Here is a 13,551-nt window from a genome sequence, read left to right as displayed (position 1 = left end):
TTTTCACGACCCTAAAATTCATTATTGCCCCTATTTTACAAATGAGGAAACTGAGGCTTCACAAATGCAAGTTACCTTGGCCGGATCCAAATAGGAGACAGATAAAAAATGTAAACTTAGGTCAATACATTTATTTACATTATTATCTTTACTTGACATTACTGGCTTCTTTGTTCATGAATATATTAGTCGTCATATATATAGCTTATTTTCAAAATCACTCGTTAAAGTAGGAAGTAAGGAGCCTAGAATAAGGGGCAAAGAGACAGAATATTGTATTGAAAAGGGTAACAGGAGAGCTAGTTATTCTCCCTAACCAACCCTAAGGCTTTGGGATTCCACGAGGAAGGATACAAATAGAGATTGAAGGGCAACTCCTTCGTTTTACAGATGAGAAACTGCAGGTTTGCGTAATTGACAGCATGGTAGAGCTGTATGCCCAACCCCTAACCCGTAGTGTTCTTTGTTCTTGGTCACACTGCCCTCTTTGAACAAACACTGAGTGCCTACTGTATGAGGAATTCTGCAGCAGTTACGTTTTCCATTCGGCAGTATCGATTAGGGGCTACTATCTTTCCTCCTTTTTTTTTTTTTTAATTAGACCACTTTTAAAATGCTCCATTGGATGCAGAGTTAAAGAGGAATGCAAACCTTAGCGTCAGCACGGAGTGGCATGACCTGGTGAGTGGCTTGACCCAGGTCTGCTGCTGGTCACAGAGTAGACCTAAGGAGGCAGTGACGCATTCTGACCAAGGGAGTATCTCCCAGATAATCTAGGTGTATGCGCAAGCCATGGAGGGGCGAGGCTGTGTCCCTTCTGGCCAGCGCCTTTGGCATTCCGTTGACCCCACTAATAGGGCAACAGGAAGAAACAATTCTGTGCCAGATCTCTAGCTTTTGGCTTCTGCTGTGTGTGGTGACCGGCTGCCGAATGCATCTGGCATGTCTCCAGAACTCTGTCTCTCCATCCAAGTTTATTCTGAATTCTGAGTCTCCAGCTGTCCAGAGAGCCACGTTCCTACTTCCGCGACAGCAGATCACAAAAAGGCATTTCCACCACAGCTGCTGGCCGTAAGCCCCTAGCCACTGCCTTTCCCCGCCCCCTGGCGGCCCCTGCGGCCCCAGGGCACTTGGGGTCATCCTCCCTCCCGGCTCCAGGGAAGAGCTACAGCTTAGGAGCTGCCACGCGATGCCTTCTGGGCAGACAGCAACCAATCCTCATGAGGCATATACGAGCCCCAGCCAATCAACGCCCGTCTTATTACTGAGTACAGCCCTCCCCAGCCCTTTCCCCGAGGCCCCTTCCCGGTGTTTGCAGTCTCGGCTGTAGCTGCAGCTTCCAACAGAGCTCCTGCAGGTCTGGGGTCCAGTTTCCTGCTGGCGCCCTTTGGTTCCTCCCGTTGGCTTCACTGAGAATGAGTCCCTACGTGGCTGTGTGCCCAACCCGCGGAGACCGCCGGCGCACTTTCATCTAGCGACTGGTAGGGAGGGCTCGGCACTGCCCGACGGTGTGGGAAGGGCTGAGGCGAAGGTGCCTCTTGGGGGGGGGGGTTGCGGAGGGGGGCAGCGGGACTGTATTCCCTTTCCAGAGGGTGCGGGTGGACCTAGAGGAGGGGATCTAGCGTCGCCGATACCTGGCCTCGCGCCAGACGACGCGGGGCGGGCGCAGTGTCCAGAATCTGTAGCCATAGTCCCACCACCTCCCTCGGCTAATGAATGGTGTTTAGGAGACAGGCTGCCAACACTGTGGCTTTTCTAGTTTCAGATAGTTTTCCTGAATCACTTCCCTTAGAACCCTGAGCCTTAAATGTGAAGCCCTACCTCGAGACGTTTTCCCCTGCGTGGGTCACACAATTTTAGTCCACTCTGTGGATCCTACTCTTAAGTGTGAGTTGACTGTGTGGAAAGGGACTGGCTGTTTTTGGGAAGGATAGGGAACAGGGGATAGAGGACTGTTGTATCTTGTTGTCAGGTTCTAAAGAAGTTTTAATCAGTAGGAACCCAATTCTGTGACTATAAATAACGGTGATTTTTTTCAACAATATTCTTATTGAAGGTTTTCTGTCTGCATTTTAAGGGAGTATTTTGGGTAGAGTAGAATAGGTAATCTACAGTCTTCCTTTCTATCAGTGAATTTGGATGGATTACTTAAACTTCTACACCAATTTCCTCATTGTAGAATGGAGCCAGTCATATATACAGGAGCAATAACGAGGCTGAAAAGAGCACTGAGTTAGTTAATTTATGTAAAACAGTATGCTTGTACATATAAAGTTTAAAAGGTGGTAGGTACTATGTTTGTACACCATGGTCAGGTGTGCAGCCCTGTAAAGGTTGGGTGAAAAACATTCCAAGCAGAATGCTTACAGTTTTCCATATAGTTTGCCCTATAGTTTTGCCATTTTCTAACGTGCATACCAGTGTCTCCTTTTCCCCCTTTTTCTTAATATTTGTTAGGTGCTTATGTATGAATGAATTGCCTCATTAGTTTTTTCAGAACAACTCAGGAGATAAATAGTTGTTACCTGCTTTTCACAAGTGAGAGATTGAAGCTTAGGAAATTGTGACCTGCCCAGGGTCATTTAGCTAGTTAGTGGTGTACCTGGGTTACTAGTTTAGGTGTTCTGTATTCAGAGTCTGAACTTTGTATGCCACATTGGTCACCAGACCAAATTGACATCCTCTTCCTGAAGTCACAAGACTATTTTTAGTACATGAAATACAGGCATACTTTGTTTTATTGCACTTTACAGATGATGTGACTTTTACTAACAGAAAGATTACGACTCACTTTATTGTGGTCTCGGAGAATAGCATGATCAGATTCGTGCTTTAAGAAGAACTGAACTCTTAACCAAGCATTAGTAGGATTGTGAGCCATTGTTGAGGGCTCAACCTCCACTGGCTAATATCTTTGTGGTGGACTGGTCTTCAAGGTTGAACAAGTGCCCGTAGTTAGCTATATTCCTCCAACTCAGTTTCTCAGAAACACTTCATCTTCATCACATATAAAGCAAATTTTAAAAAAGATTTTATTTATTTAGTTTTAGAGAGAGAAAGGAGTAAGAAAGAGAGGGAGAGAAACAATGATGTGTGAGGGATACTTCAAATCCATTGCCTCTCGCATGCCCACAGCCAGGGACCTGGCTGGAAACTCAGGCATGTGCCCTGACTAGAAATTGAACCGGTGACCTTTCAGTTGGCAGGCTAACACTCAGTCCACTGAGCCACACCAGCCAAGGCTAAAGCACATTTTTAACTTTAATTTTTATTTGTTCCTTTGTTTAAGTTTGTTTTTCTAATTTCCAAGGTATATATTCCTTGCTTTTCTTCCTGGTTGCTTAATCTGTAATCAGCCAGAAACCTGGGAATTATCACATCTTTCAAGATCCTAAATTTGTCTCAGAATTGCTTATTTTCTTTATCCCTATAAAGGGCAGATAAGGCTGTCCATAGTCTCATCCATCTTTGTGTGTATACTAGGCCTCACTCATTTCTGTCTTCTGAATTACTTGTAATTTTCAGAATGGATCAGGGTGATCCTAGAGCTTTTTGTATTTACTGTTTTCTCTGCCTGAAATGCCCACCCACCCTGAATTTACCAGGCAAGCGTACTCATTTTAAGTCTTAGTTTAAACATCTCCTGTGGCAAATCCTTCCCAGGCCCCTTTTGTCCACGCCTTAGTCCTACGAGTCACTTGTTTATCTCAACTGTAATATGTTTATAATCATGATATATTTTAATTACTTGCTTAAATAAAATCAGTCTCCTCCACCAAACTACCCTTTGATGGTAGAGAATGGGTAATAGATAATAAATTGTAATGAATCAATGTAGTTGTTAAATGAGCTAAACCTCTGCCCTGACCGGTGTGGCTCAGTTGGTCGGGTGTTATCCCACAAAATGAAAGGTTACCAGTTTGATTCCTGGTCAGGGCACATACCTGGGCTGAAGGTTTTGTCCATGGTTGGGGCGTTTACAAGAGGCAACTGATCAATGTTCCTCTTCCTTTCTTTCTCCCTCCCTTCCCCTCTCTAAAAATAAATAAAATGAAAAAAAGACTAGTTGTCATATTTAAAAATAAAAATAAATGAGCTGTACTTTCACCTAAGTGTTATTCATGAACCTGTATTTATCGTCTTGTCTATTTACTTTTGTATTCCCAGTACTTTGTGCCGTACTTATGTGGATGCACTGTGAAACAGTGTAGTGTTGTAGAAATAGCTTGGACTTTACTGTTAACAGATCTGTGTTTGAATTCTAACTCCTCTTTTACTGGTGGTATGATTTGGGTGGTTTACTTAACTTCTCTGTGATGTAAAATATTCAGTATGTATTAGATGCTTAATATGTATTTCCTTTCTTTTCTTTGTCTTCAATAACCATTTGTTGAACGCATAAATAAGATTTACACTAGGTATTGGAAATACGGGCCTGGAATTTGGGAGAGACATAAGGGCAAGAAACAGATTTGGGGATTATGAGCATGTAGGTTAAAGTTAACATGAGAGATTGAAATTATTCAGGGCGACTATCAAGTAGAGAAGAAAAGAAGACTGAAGATGGAACACTGAGAGAAGCCCAGCATTTAAAGGTCAGGGGAAGGGGTAATAGTGCCTTTGGAAGAAGTGCTAGGAGAGAAAGATCTCTTGCTTAAATGCTTCGTTGGCTCCCTGTGCTTTCAGCATCCCTTTAGATTTCCTTAGGAGAGTGTGCTGTTGATGAATCAACAGGACAGTTAAGTAAGGTAAGAACTGAAAATACCCAAAAGTACTTGGCAGTTTTGAGGTCATTGTTTTCATGATTTCATTGGAGAAGTGTACAAGGAAACTAGGTATTGGAGGCAGTGAATTTCAGCTGTGAACTTTGGTATTAAAAATGTGTTCCCTTTTCACTGCTGAAGAAATAATAGTAATAAAAACTACTGTTTTCTTGAATACATATTTGGTGCCAGGCACCATGCTTAGCAGTTTTATTTATCAGTACAATGACTCTGAGGTTGGTGGTATTGTCTCTATTTTCAGATGAAGAAATGAGGGCTTGGAGAGATTATATAATTTTTAGAGTTACATAATTGGTAACAGCTGGCATTGCTATATTTGAATAGAAATATGTAGGACTCTAATAAATGCTAGGTCTTAGTCACTTCTATATTAATGTATTAATGTTCATAGTATTCTCTGTGTGCTTCTCTCTATATGTAGATACATACTTTCGATGATACTACTTTTATATTTAATATATTTTATTTTCCCTTTAAATGTTTAAATTGCATATAGTAATAAATTAGGGAATTCTTTTCTAAATTCTTTTCTGTATCTAAATTCTTAGATTCTTAAGAATTCTTAAGATTCTTTTTCTGTATCTTAAATTAGGGAATTCTTTTCTAAATTCTTTGCTGTATCTTAAATTCTTTTATGTAGGGTTTGAGTGGTTCACCAATATTATTTGTTTCAGGTATTTTGAAGACACTGAAAACACAGTGATGGCAAAATTTTAGAGTCTCAACAGAATGAAATTAACTAAATTGAATTTTGCCATATACCATGTGTTCCATTTTTAACATTTTTAAACTACTTGAGACTTTGGTACCATTTTCTTTACGTCACTTTGCTTGTGGTTTAATTAGTATTTTAAGAGGGAATGTTTTTTATAAGTACTATATTAAGTCGTAAAACTTACAGACTTGAAAGAGAACTGGAGTTACAAAGATGAGGAATCTTCTAGTTCTATGCTATCATTTCCCAATAGAGTATCAGAATAGTTAAAAACTAGTTAGATTTAGGGGTTCTGACTCTTAGTATAGTTTGAAATAGGAGTGGACATTGCAGATTTGGAATGTTTCATATCTGTCTGGCACACAGAAATTTCCCCTATACATATAGAAAACTCATGTATATCCCTCCACATAGTCTTTTAATAACTTTTTCCTTGTCATTCAAAGTGTGTGTGTGTGTGTGTGTGTGTATATCTCTTAAGATTTTATTTACTTATAAAGAGGGATGAAGGGAAGGAGAAAAAGAGGGAGAGGAACATCAGTGTGCAAGAGATACATCGATGATCAGTGGCCTTTCACACTTCTCAACTAGGCACCTGGCCTGCAATCCAGGCGTGTACACTGACTGGGAATCAAACCAGTGACCTTTTTGGTTCACAGGCTGGTACTCAATTCACTGAGCCACACCAGCCAGGGCCAAAGTATATATTTTAAAAGCAAAATTAAAAAAGCATTTTGAAGAATGTAAGTATTTATAATAGTTTGATACCTTGAAGAAGAGAATTAATGTACAATTTCTACTATAAAAACTTAAAATATCTAGGCAGTATGAATGAATTGACTACTCATTTAAAATCCAGAGGACAAAAATACTGAAAGAAGAAGACAAATAATTAGAATATATTAAATAAAAAGATGATGGGAGATGCTTAGGATAAAGTAGTACACTCTAGACATATAAAATATCTAATATATTGGTGGTTAGTTTTCTAACAGGAGGTGAAGAAACTGAAGAACAGTAGGTTATCAAATAGTTGACAAGTGATATCGTATTTCTTCATATCTGAATAAAGCAAAGCAGATAGGGGAGCATATTGGAAAAAAGGAAGCTAGAGGCTCATATATGATAATTGAGTTTTCTATACTTTCCTGTGACCTCTCCAATCAATATATTAGCATATATTTCTATTTTTTAGACATTTATTTTTGAATAGATATAAATGCACGTGGTAAAGCATTAAAAAGGGGTTCATAGTAAAGAGTAAGTCTGCCTTCCATTTCTGACATCAACCATTGGTGCACTTCCTCAGAGCAACCACTATTAACCATTTTCTTGTGTATCCTTCTAGACATCTTTGATAGGTATGTACAAATGATATTATAAATGCATCTCATTTTAAAGGACATTTTACAATATATCCTTTAGATTATTTGATAGAAATTATATAATTGGTTCATTCTTTGTGATACATGAATAATATTCTATTGCATGGGCATACCATAATTTCTTTTAACTATTTAGGTTTTTTCCATGCTTTACTGTTCTAAACATGATACAGTGAATGTCCTTGTACTTACACCATTTCACACACAGGTATATTTTTATGGGATAAATTCCTAGGAGTAAAATTGTCTGGGTCAGAAGGAATGTATATTTTACTTCTTGATAAATAATGGGTTGGCCAAAAAGTTCGTTTTTGTATGTACAATGGCTCTAGTAGTGGCTAGTCGTCTTTAACTTCATTTGAAACAATTTTGTTAGATTGTACTGTGACAGCTGCCGTATCAGTGTGCATTTAAAACATCAAAATCAGTGAAATTTTGTGCAGCCATTTTAATATTGAAGATGGAAGACAATACACATTAGCAGCATATTATGCTTTATTATTTCAAGAAAGGTAAAGATGCAACTGAAATGCAAAAAAAGATTTGTGCAGTGTATGGAGAAGGTGTTGTGACAAATTGAACATGTCAAAGTGGTTTGCGAACTTTCTTGGTACTGTTGACATTTGGTCAAATAATTCTTTGGGGACTGTTTTATGCATTGGAAGGTATTTTAGCAGCACCCCTGGCCTCTACCCACTAGAAGCCAATAGCGGGAGATGGCCAACATACTCAAAATATCCAAATCAATAAATTTATTGGTGGAAAATGAAAAATGTGTCTTTTATTTTATAGAAACAACTAAATGGACTTTTGGTCAACCTACTACTACTAAATTGCTCTCCATAGAGGTGTTTCTAATTTATACTCTCACCAACCATGGTGTAGAGTTCACATTTCTCCACAACTTTATCAATACATAGTAATACCAACCTTTTTAATTTTTGCCATTCTGATAGGTTGAAAGTACACCTGTCAAAGTTGTAATTTGCATTTCTTATGTGTGAAGTAAGCCTCTTTTTTTTTAATCCTCTTTTCTTTTTAAAAATCCATTTAAATTTCCTTTTTTTTTTTTTTTGGAGAAATGTGGTCATGTTCTTTGATTTTTAATGTGTTGGCCTCCTAATGGTTAGTAGAGACTATAAAGGAAGATTTTTCTTCTTTTTTTGTCTTTAAATTTTTTTCATGTAGGTTTTAAAGTGATTTTATTTGTTAATTTTTTGCTTATAACTTTTGGATTTCAGGTCATACTAAGGAAGTCCTTTTTTTGCTTTGAGATTGTAAAAAAAAAATCTGCATTTTCATCTAGTGCTTTTATTGTTGTTTTTTTTGTGTGTTTGTCTGAGCCATCTAGAATTTATATTGGTTGAAGGTATAAAGTAAGTATTTAAAGTTATTTTTTTCCATGGTAGCTCTCTAGTTGTTTTGATATGTGTTCTTTAATTATCATCTCCTATGACGAAGGGCTTTCTAGGTAGAGAGAAGATCAATTAGCACAGTATCTGGGACTTAATAAAAACTAAATGATGAGAGTGTTGGTTATTGTGGTGGTTTTAGTTTTATTATGTTTTATTTTTAAGGGGTAAAGTTTTGAGATAAGAGTCCTATAAAGATGATAGAGTCAAGTGTGTTTATAACTTGTGGGGGCATAGCCAGAAGAGTGTAAAAATACAGGAGAGAGGAGTGAAAGTTTTGGAAGAAAAGAGTTGGACTCCAGAGTATAGACTAGAGGTTGGCTTTAAATATGAGACTGGAGAAAAGCAGGTGAGGATGACTCATACATACATATATCAGTAGAATACACTAGATGTGAAGGCAAAAGTTGTTAGACTTTTTTTTTTTGAAATAGGAATTAAAGGCAATTAAATACAGAGGTAATTGTATTGTGAAGTACTTGATGAGAGTGAGACATTTTGTATTTTAATTTCTCTTTCTTTCCCCTTCTCCTACAGGTCACCCTTGCAATTATGGATATTTAAAAGGATCAGACAGTGTGGAGGGGGAGTTCCCCTCCTCACTCCCCCTTGGTGCTTGACTCCAGGAATAATTTATAAACTGTGGAAAGCTTTTTTTAAAAAAAGAACTTGTATTTGATATGAACTTTATAGTGCTATTTATAATTTTTTTTATTTAAGTGCCAAAATCAATTATACAAAGAATTATAGTTTTATACTCTTGCTATGAGGGTTTAAATTATAATCCTAAGCAGGCCACTTATTCTCTATAAATTTTTCTGAATAGCACCTTTGTGTCTTGATTTTTTCATTTTTTAAAATTAGTCTCATCTGACTATTCTGAAGAAGTAAGCAGTATAAAAACAATTAGGATGAATTCTTCCATCCCTGACTGTACATCAAAGTGTCGATCCCTGAAGCATGCTTTGGATGTCCTTTCTGTGGTAACCAAGGGGAGTGAAAGCCAGATTAAGGCCTTTCTCTCCAGTCACTGTTATAATGCTGCAACTATCACAGATGCCTTTGGCAGAAATGCCCTCCACCTTGTTTCCTCCTGTGGGAAGAAAGGAGTGTTAGAATGGCTTCTTGAGAAAGGAGTGGATCCGTTGGTGAAAGACAAGGAGTCAGGTTGGACAGCTTTGCACAGAAGCATATTTTATGGACATATTGATTGTGTTTGGTCTCTACTGAAGGTAAGTATAAACTATATCCCTATTTTACCCCCCAGAAATTATGTTGTCTCAAGATGTTCTTTTGATCCTGACGTTTTTGGTAATATATGGGTGGCAGTAGCCAGAGAGTCATATTAAACTAATTGACTTAGCTGCATAACCAGTTTGGAAAGATTAGTGCATCAGATGCTTCTGCTGAACCACTTCATGTCATCTTGGACTCCTCATTTCTTATTCCAGCCACAGTTGTGGTGACCAGTTGTACACAGGCTTCTAGCAGTTTCTGTAGGTTTCACCTGCATTTTGTCCCTAGTGTGTACTGCATGCTTCTTATTGTATTCCCTAGAGCTTGGCAAATGAATGACCAGTCAAAAGTACAGGAGCGTTAAAGCCCCTGTAGAGCAACTCTCCATTAATGAAGAATGAGAACTGGTGGTAAATACTTCCATCTTTTGTCCCTTGATTGGACAGTTATTCTCTGATACATTTTATAAGATCCCCAGAATATCCTGGTCAGATCATGCACTGGCCTCTTTAATAGTGGCCTAGTTGATAACACATCCTTATACTGGTTTTTCCTCCTTCCTTGATTTACTCTTTTGGTCCTTACCACTGCATTCTAGGTTGTCTTCCCATGGAAATGACCTGCATGCTAGTCTGTCTTATGCTTTGCTTTTGCAGAAGACAGTCAAAACAAACAAAACCGGTTTTCTGTATTTGCAGTCAGACATCTGCAGTAGTATTAACAGTGGAATAGATGTGTCTGAAGTCCATGTGCTCCTTGTTGTAGGGCACTGACATGAAATTCTCAGGCTTATGAACCTGGTAGATGTTTTTTAATAAGCTAATGAATTTATCTACTGTTCTGGGGCTATATAGAGAGTTGATTTTTAAAGAAATGAGGTAGGCTACAAACTGGTTCCCCTATTACCTTTAGAGTTTAAGATGTGCACATTAAAGTGTCAGAGCCCACCATTTCTAAGGAGCTCTAAAGTAAAAAAAATCCCTAGTTCTTTATTCAGGTTGTAGCTACTTAGGGTAATGCAAATGTACATAGCTTAGTAAGTGTGGTGTCCAATTGGTATAAATAAAGTTGAGGACATATTGACAGGACTTAGAAAATAAACTCTCCAGGGATCTAAGTTTCTGGGGTCCATTTGTCATTCATAGCTTGGAACACTGCCCTGAAACCTAAATTTCATATCCTGAAAAAGGCCAAGCTCAGGTCTTCCCACATGGATTTGTTCATTTGTTTGTTATGATTTCATCTTTGTTGTTATTTTTTTTCCCTTTAACACTTAGTCCCCTTATACCCTCTTCTCCCCAGCCATCACCACACTGTTGTCCGTGTCCATGAGTTCTTTTCCCTTTTTACTCAATCCCTCCACACCCTCAACTTCCCCCTCCCCCAATAGCTATGTCCTGCTCTCCCTGTATGAGTCTGTCCCCATGTTCCTTGTTAGTTCAGTTTGTTCATTAGATTCCACATATGAGTGAAATCATACGGTATTTGTCTTTCTCTGAATGATTTATTTCACTTAGCATAATGTTCTCCGGGTCCATCCATACTGTCACAAAGGGTAAAATTTTCTTCTTTTTTATGGCCGAATAGTATTCCACTATGTAAATGTCCCATAGTTGTTTTATCCACTGATAAAACAACTGATGGGCCCTTGGGCTTCTTTCATGTCTTGGTGATTGTAAATAACACTGCAATGAACATAGGGGTGCTTATGTTCTCTCAAATTAGTGTTTTGGGTTCCTTCGGCTATATTCCCAGAAGTGGGATAGCTGATTCAAAAAGCATATCCATTTTTAATTTTTTGAGGTATCTCCGTACTGCTTTCCACAGTGGCTACACCAATCTGCCTTCCCACCAACAGTGCAAAAGGTTTCCTCTTTCTCCACATCCTCACCAGCACTTGTTGTTTGTTGATTTACTGATGATAGCCATTCTGGCAGGTGTGAGAGAATGTCTTATTGTGGTTTTAATATGCATTTTTTTCTGATTAGTGGCATTGATTATCTGTTCATATGTCTTTTGGCCATCCGTATGTCCTCTTTGGAGAAGTGTGTATTCAAGTTTTTTGCCCATTTTTTAATTGGGTTGTTTGTTTCTTTGTGGTAGAGTTTTGTGAGTTCTTTATCATTTTGGATATTAACCCCTTAGGTGTATTGGCGAATGTGTTCTTCCATTCTGTGTGTTGTCTTTTTATTTTGTTGATGATTTCCTTTGGTGTGCAAAAGCTTTTTAGTTTGATGTAGTCTCATTTATTTACTTTTTTCTTTTGTTTCCCTTTCTAGGGAGATATATCTGATTAAATACTTCTATGAGCAATGTCTGAGATTTTGCTGCCTATGTTTTCTTTCTTTTTTTTTTTTTTAATTTCCTGAGGTATGTTTGTGGCTGCTTTTGTAAATAGTATCCATGTCCATGTACTTCCAAAATGTACTTGTAGTGACATTGTACATATGTGTTTTTGAAACTGGAAAGGTTGGTGTTAATGCTGCCCGTCACTACCAGAATCTATAAGTAGAGTCAAGGATTGAATCTTTATGGGAACTTTATTCATATGGCTGGGGAACTAAGAAGACAGTGAGTTATGTATCCTTGAAAACCATCTTAACCGCTGCTTATGTTTTATTGTACGATTTTTATGATTTCGGGTCTAAAGTTGAAGTCTTCAATCCATTTTGCATTTATTCTTGTTTGTGTTGTAAGTAGGTGGTCTAGTTTCATTTTTATGCACATATCTGTCCAATTTTCTCATCACCATTTATTGAATACACTATCTTTAGCCTATTGTATGTGCTTGCTTCGTCTGTCAAATATTGATGATAAAGGTATGGGTTTATTTCTGTGCTCTCTGTTCTGTACCATTGATCTGTGTGTCTGTTTTTATGCCAGTACCAGACTGTTTTGATTACTATGGCCTTATAGTATAGTTTGATATTAGATAGCATGATTCCTCCAACTTTGTTGTTCTTTCTCAGGATCACAGTTGCTATATGGGCCCTTTTGTGGTTCCATATAAATTTTTGAAATATTTGTTCTAGTTCTGTGAAATACGTCATTGGAATCTTAATAGGAATTGTGTTGAATCTATAGATTGCTTTGAGTAGTATGGACATTTTAATGTTAATTCTTTCTATCGGTATGTGCTTCCATTTATTTGTATCTTCTTCAGTTCTTTCTTCAGTGTCTTACAGTTTTTCAAGTACAGGTCTTTTATATCCTTGGCTAGGTTAATTCCTAGGTATTTTATTCTTTTTGTAGCAATCCACATGGATTTATTATGCCTTTTTAAAATCAGTAGTCAACATACAATTTTAAATTTATTAAAATCTTAGATCACTTCTGATTTTTGTTTTACTTATTTGTTCACTAACTTGATTATTTAATGTTCATTGGCAGTCCTTGTGAAATCAGGTATTGTAACCATCTGGAACAAAGAAAATTTAAAATTGGTTTTAGTTTATTAGAATCCATTGTTACAAGGTAAGAGGGCATTTCTCTTTCCTGAGTAACCAGGGTATGCCATCATGTCACAGTCAAGAGTTTAAAAACTCTGTGGTTCAGATTCATCTCACCCTATAACTATCCAGGCTATCTGTGTGTGGGGACAGATAGTGATGACTCTCACCAGCTAAAATGGAGATGAGTCTTAGTAATTGGGGAGTGTCTTATTAAACTACCAGGAAATGTTAGAAGTTATTCTTGAGAAGGAGTACATTTTATATTTAAAAAGCTCTAATGAAATAACAATGATATGAATTGAACATAATTCTCCTTTCCCATATTATAATTTAAAAGACAGAAAATGTGATATGGCAAGGGTGTGCTAACTGCCTTAAATAGGTGGGACAGAATGTTCTGTTTCATGTTGGAATTTTAATGGTAGAGATATAAAACTATAGATTACTTTAAAGTTATCCTTAAAACACACACATGACACCAAAATTAAGCAATTCTATAAAAATTTTAAGGAAACACATGAAAACATGTATCACACAAATAGGAATTAAAAGAATAGAATTGTCTTA

The 13,551-nt window shown here is 37.5% G+C and overlaps 1 protein-coding gene across 2 annotated transcripts in view; it reads left to right on the top strand.

Annotated features, from left to right (window-relative positions):
• The first annotated feature begins 1,291 nt into the window (after positions 1–1,291).
• The window catches only part of IBTK (inhibitor of Bruton tyrosine kinase), an 82,886-nt gene continuing 70,626 nt past the window's right edge, over positions 1,292–13,551 (top strand). For both annotated transcript variants that reach the window (XM_045184814.2, XM_024576684.3), the window contains exons 1-2: positions 1,292–1,481; positions 8,834–9,528. In XM_045184814.2, the coding sequence (XP_045040749.2) occupies positions 9,208–9,528 (321 nt within the window). In that variant the 5' untranslated portion in view covers positions 1,292–1,481; positions 8,834–9,207. The remainder of the gene's footprint in view (positions 1,482–8,833; positions 9,529–13,551) is intronic.

Source organism: Desmodus rotundus, chromosome 11 (genome assembly GCF_022682495.2).
Source record: "Desmodus rotundus isolate HL8 chromosome 11, HLdesRot8A.1, whole genome shotgun sequence".
Taxonomy (NCBI): domain Eukaryota; kingdom Metazoa; phylum Chordata; class Mammalia; order Chiroptera; family Phyllostomidae; genus Desmodus; species Desmodus rotundus.
Note: the sequence above shows the minus strand (reverse complement) of the source record. Positions and strands in the feature narration are given on the sequence as shown.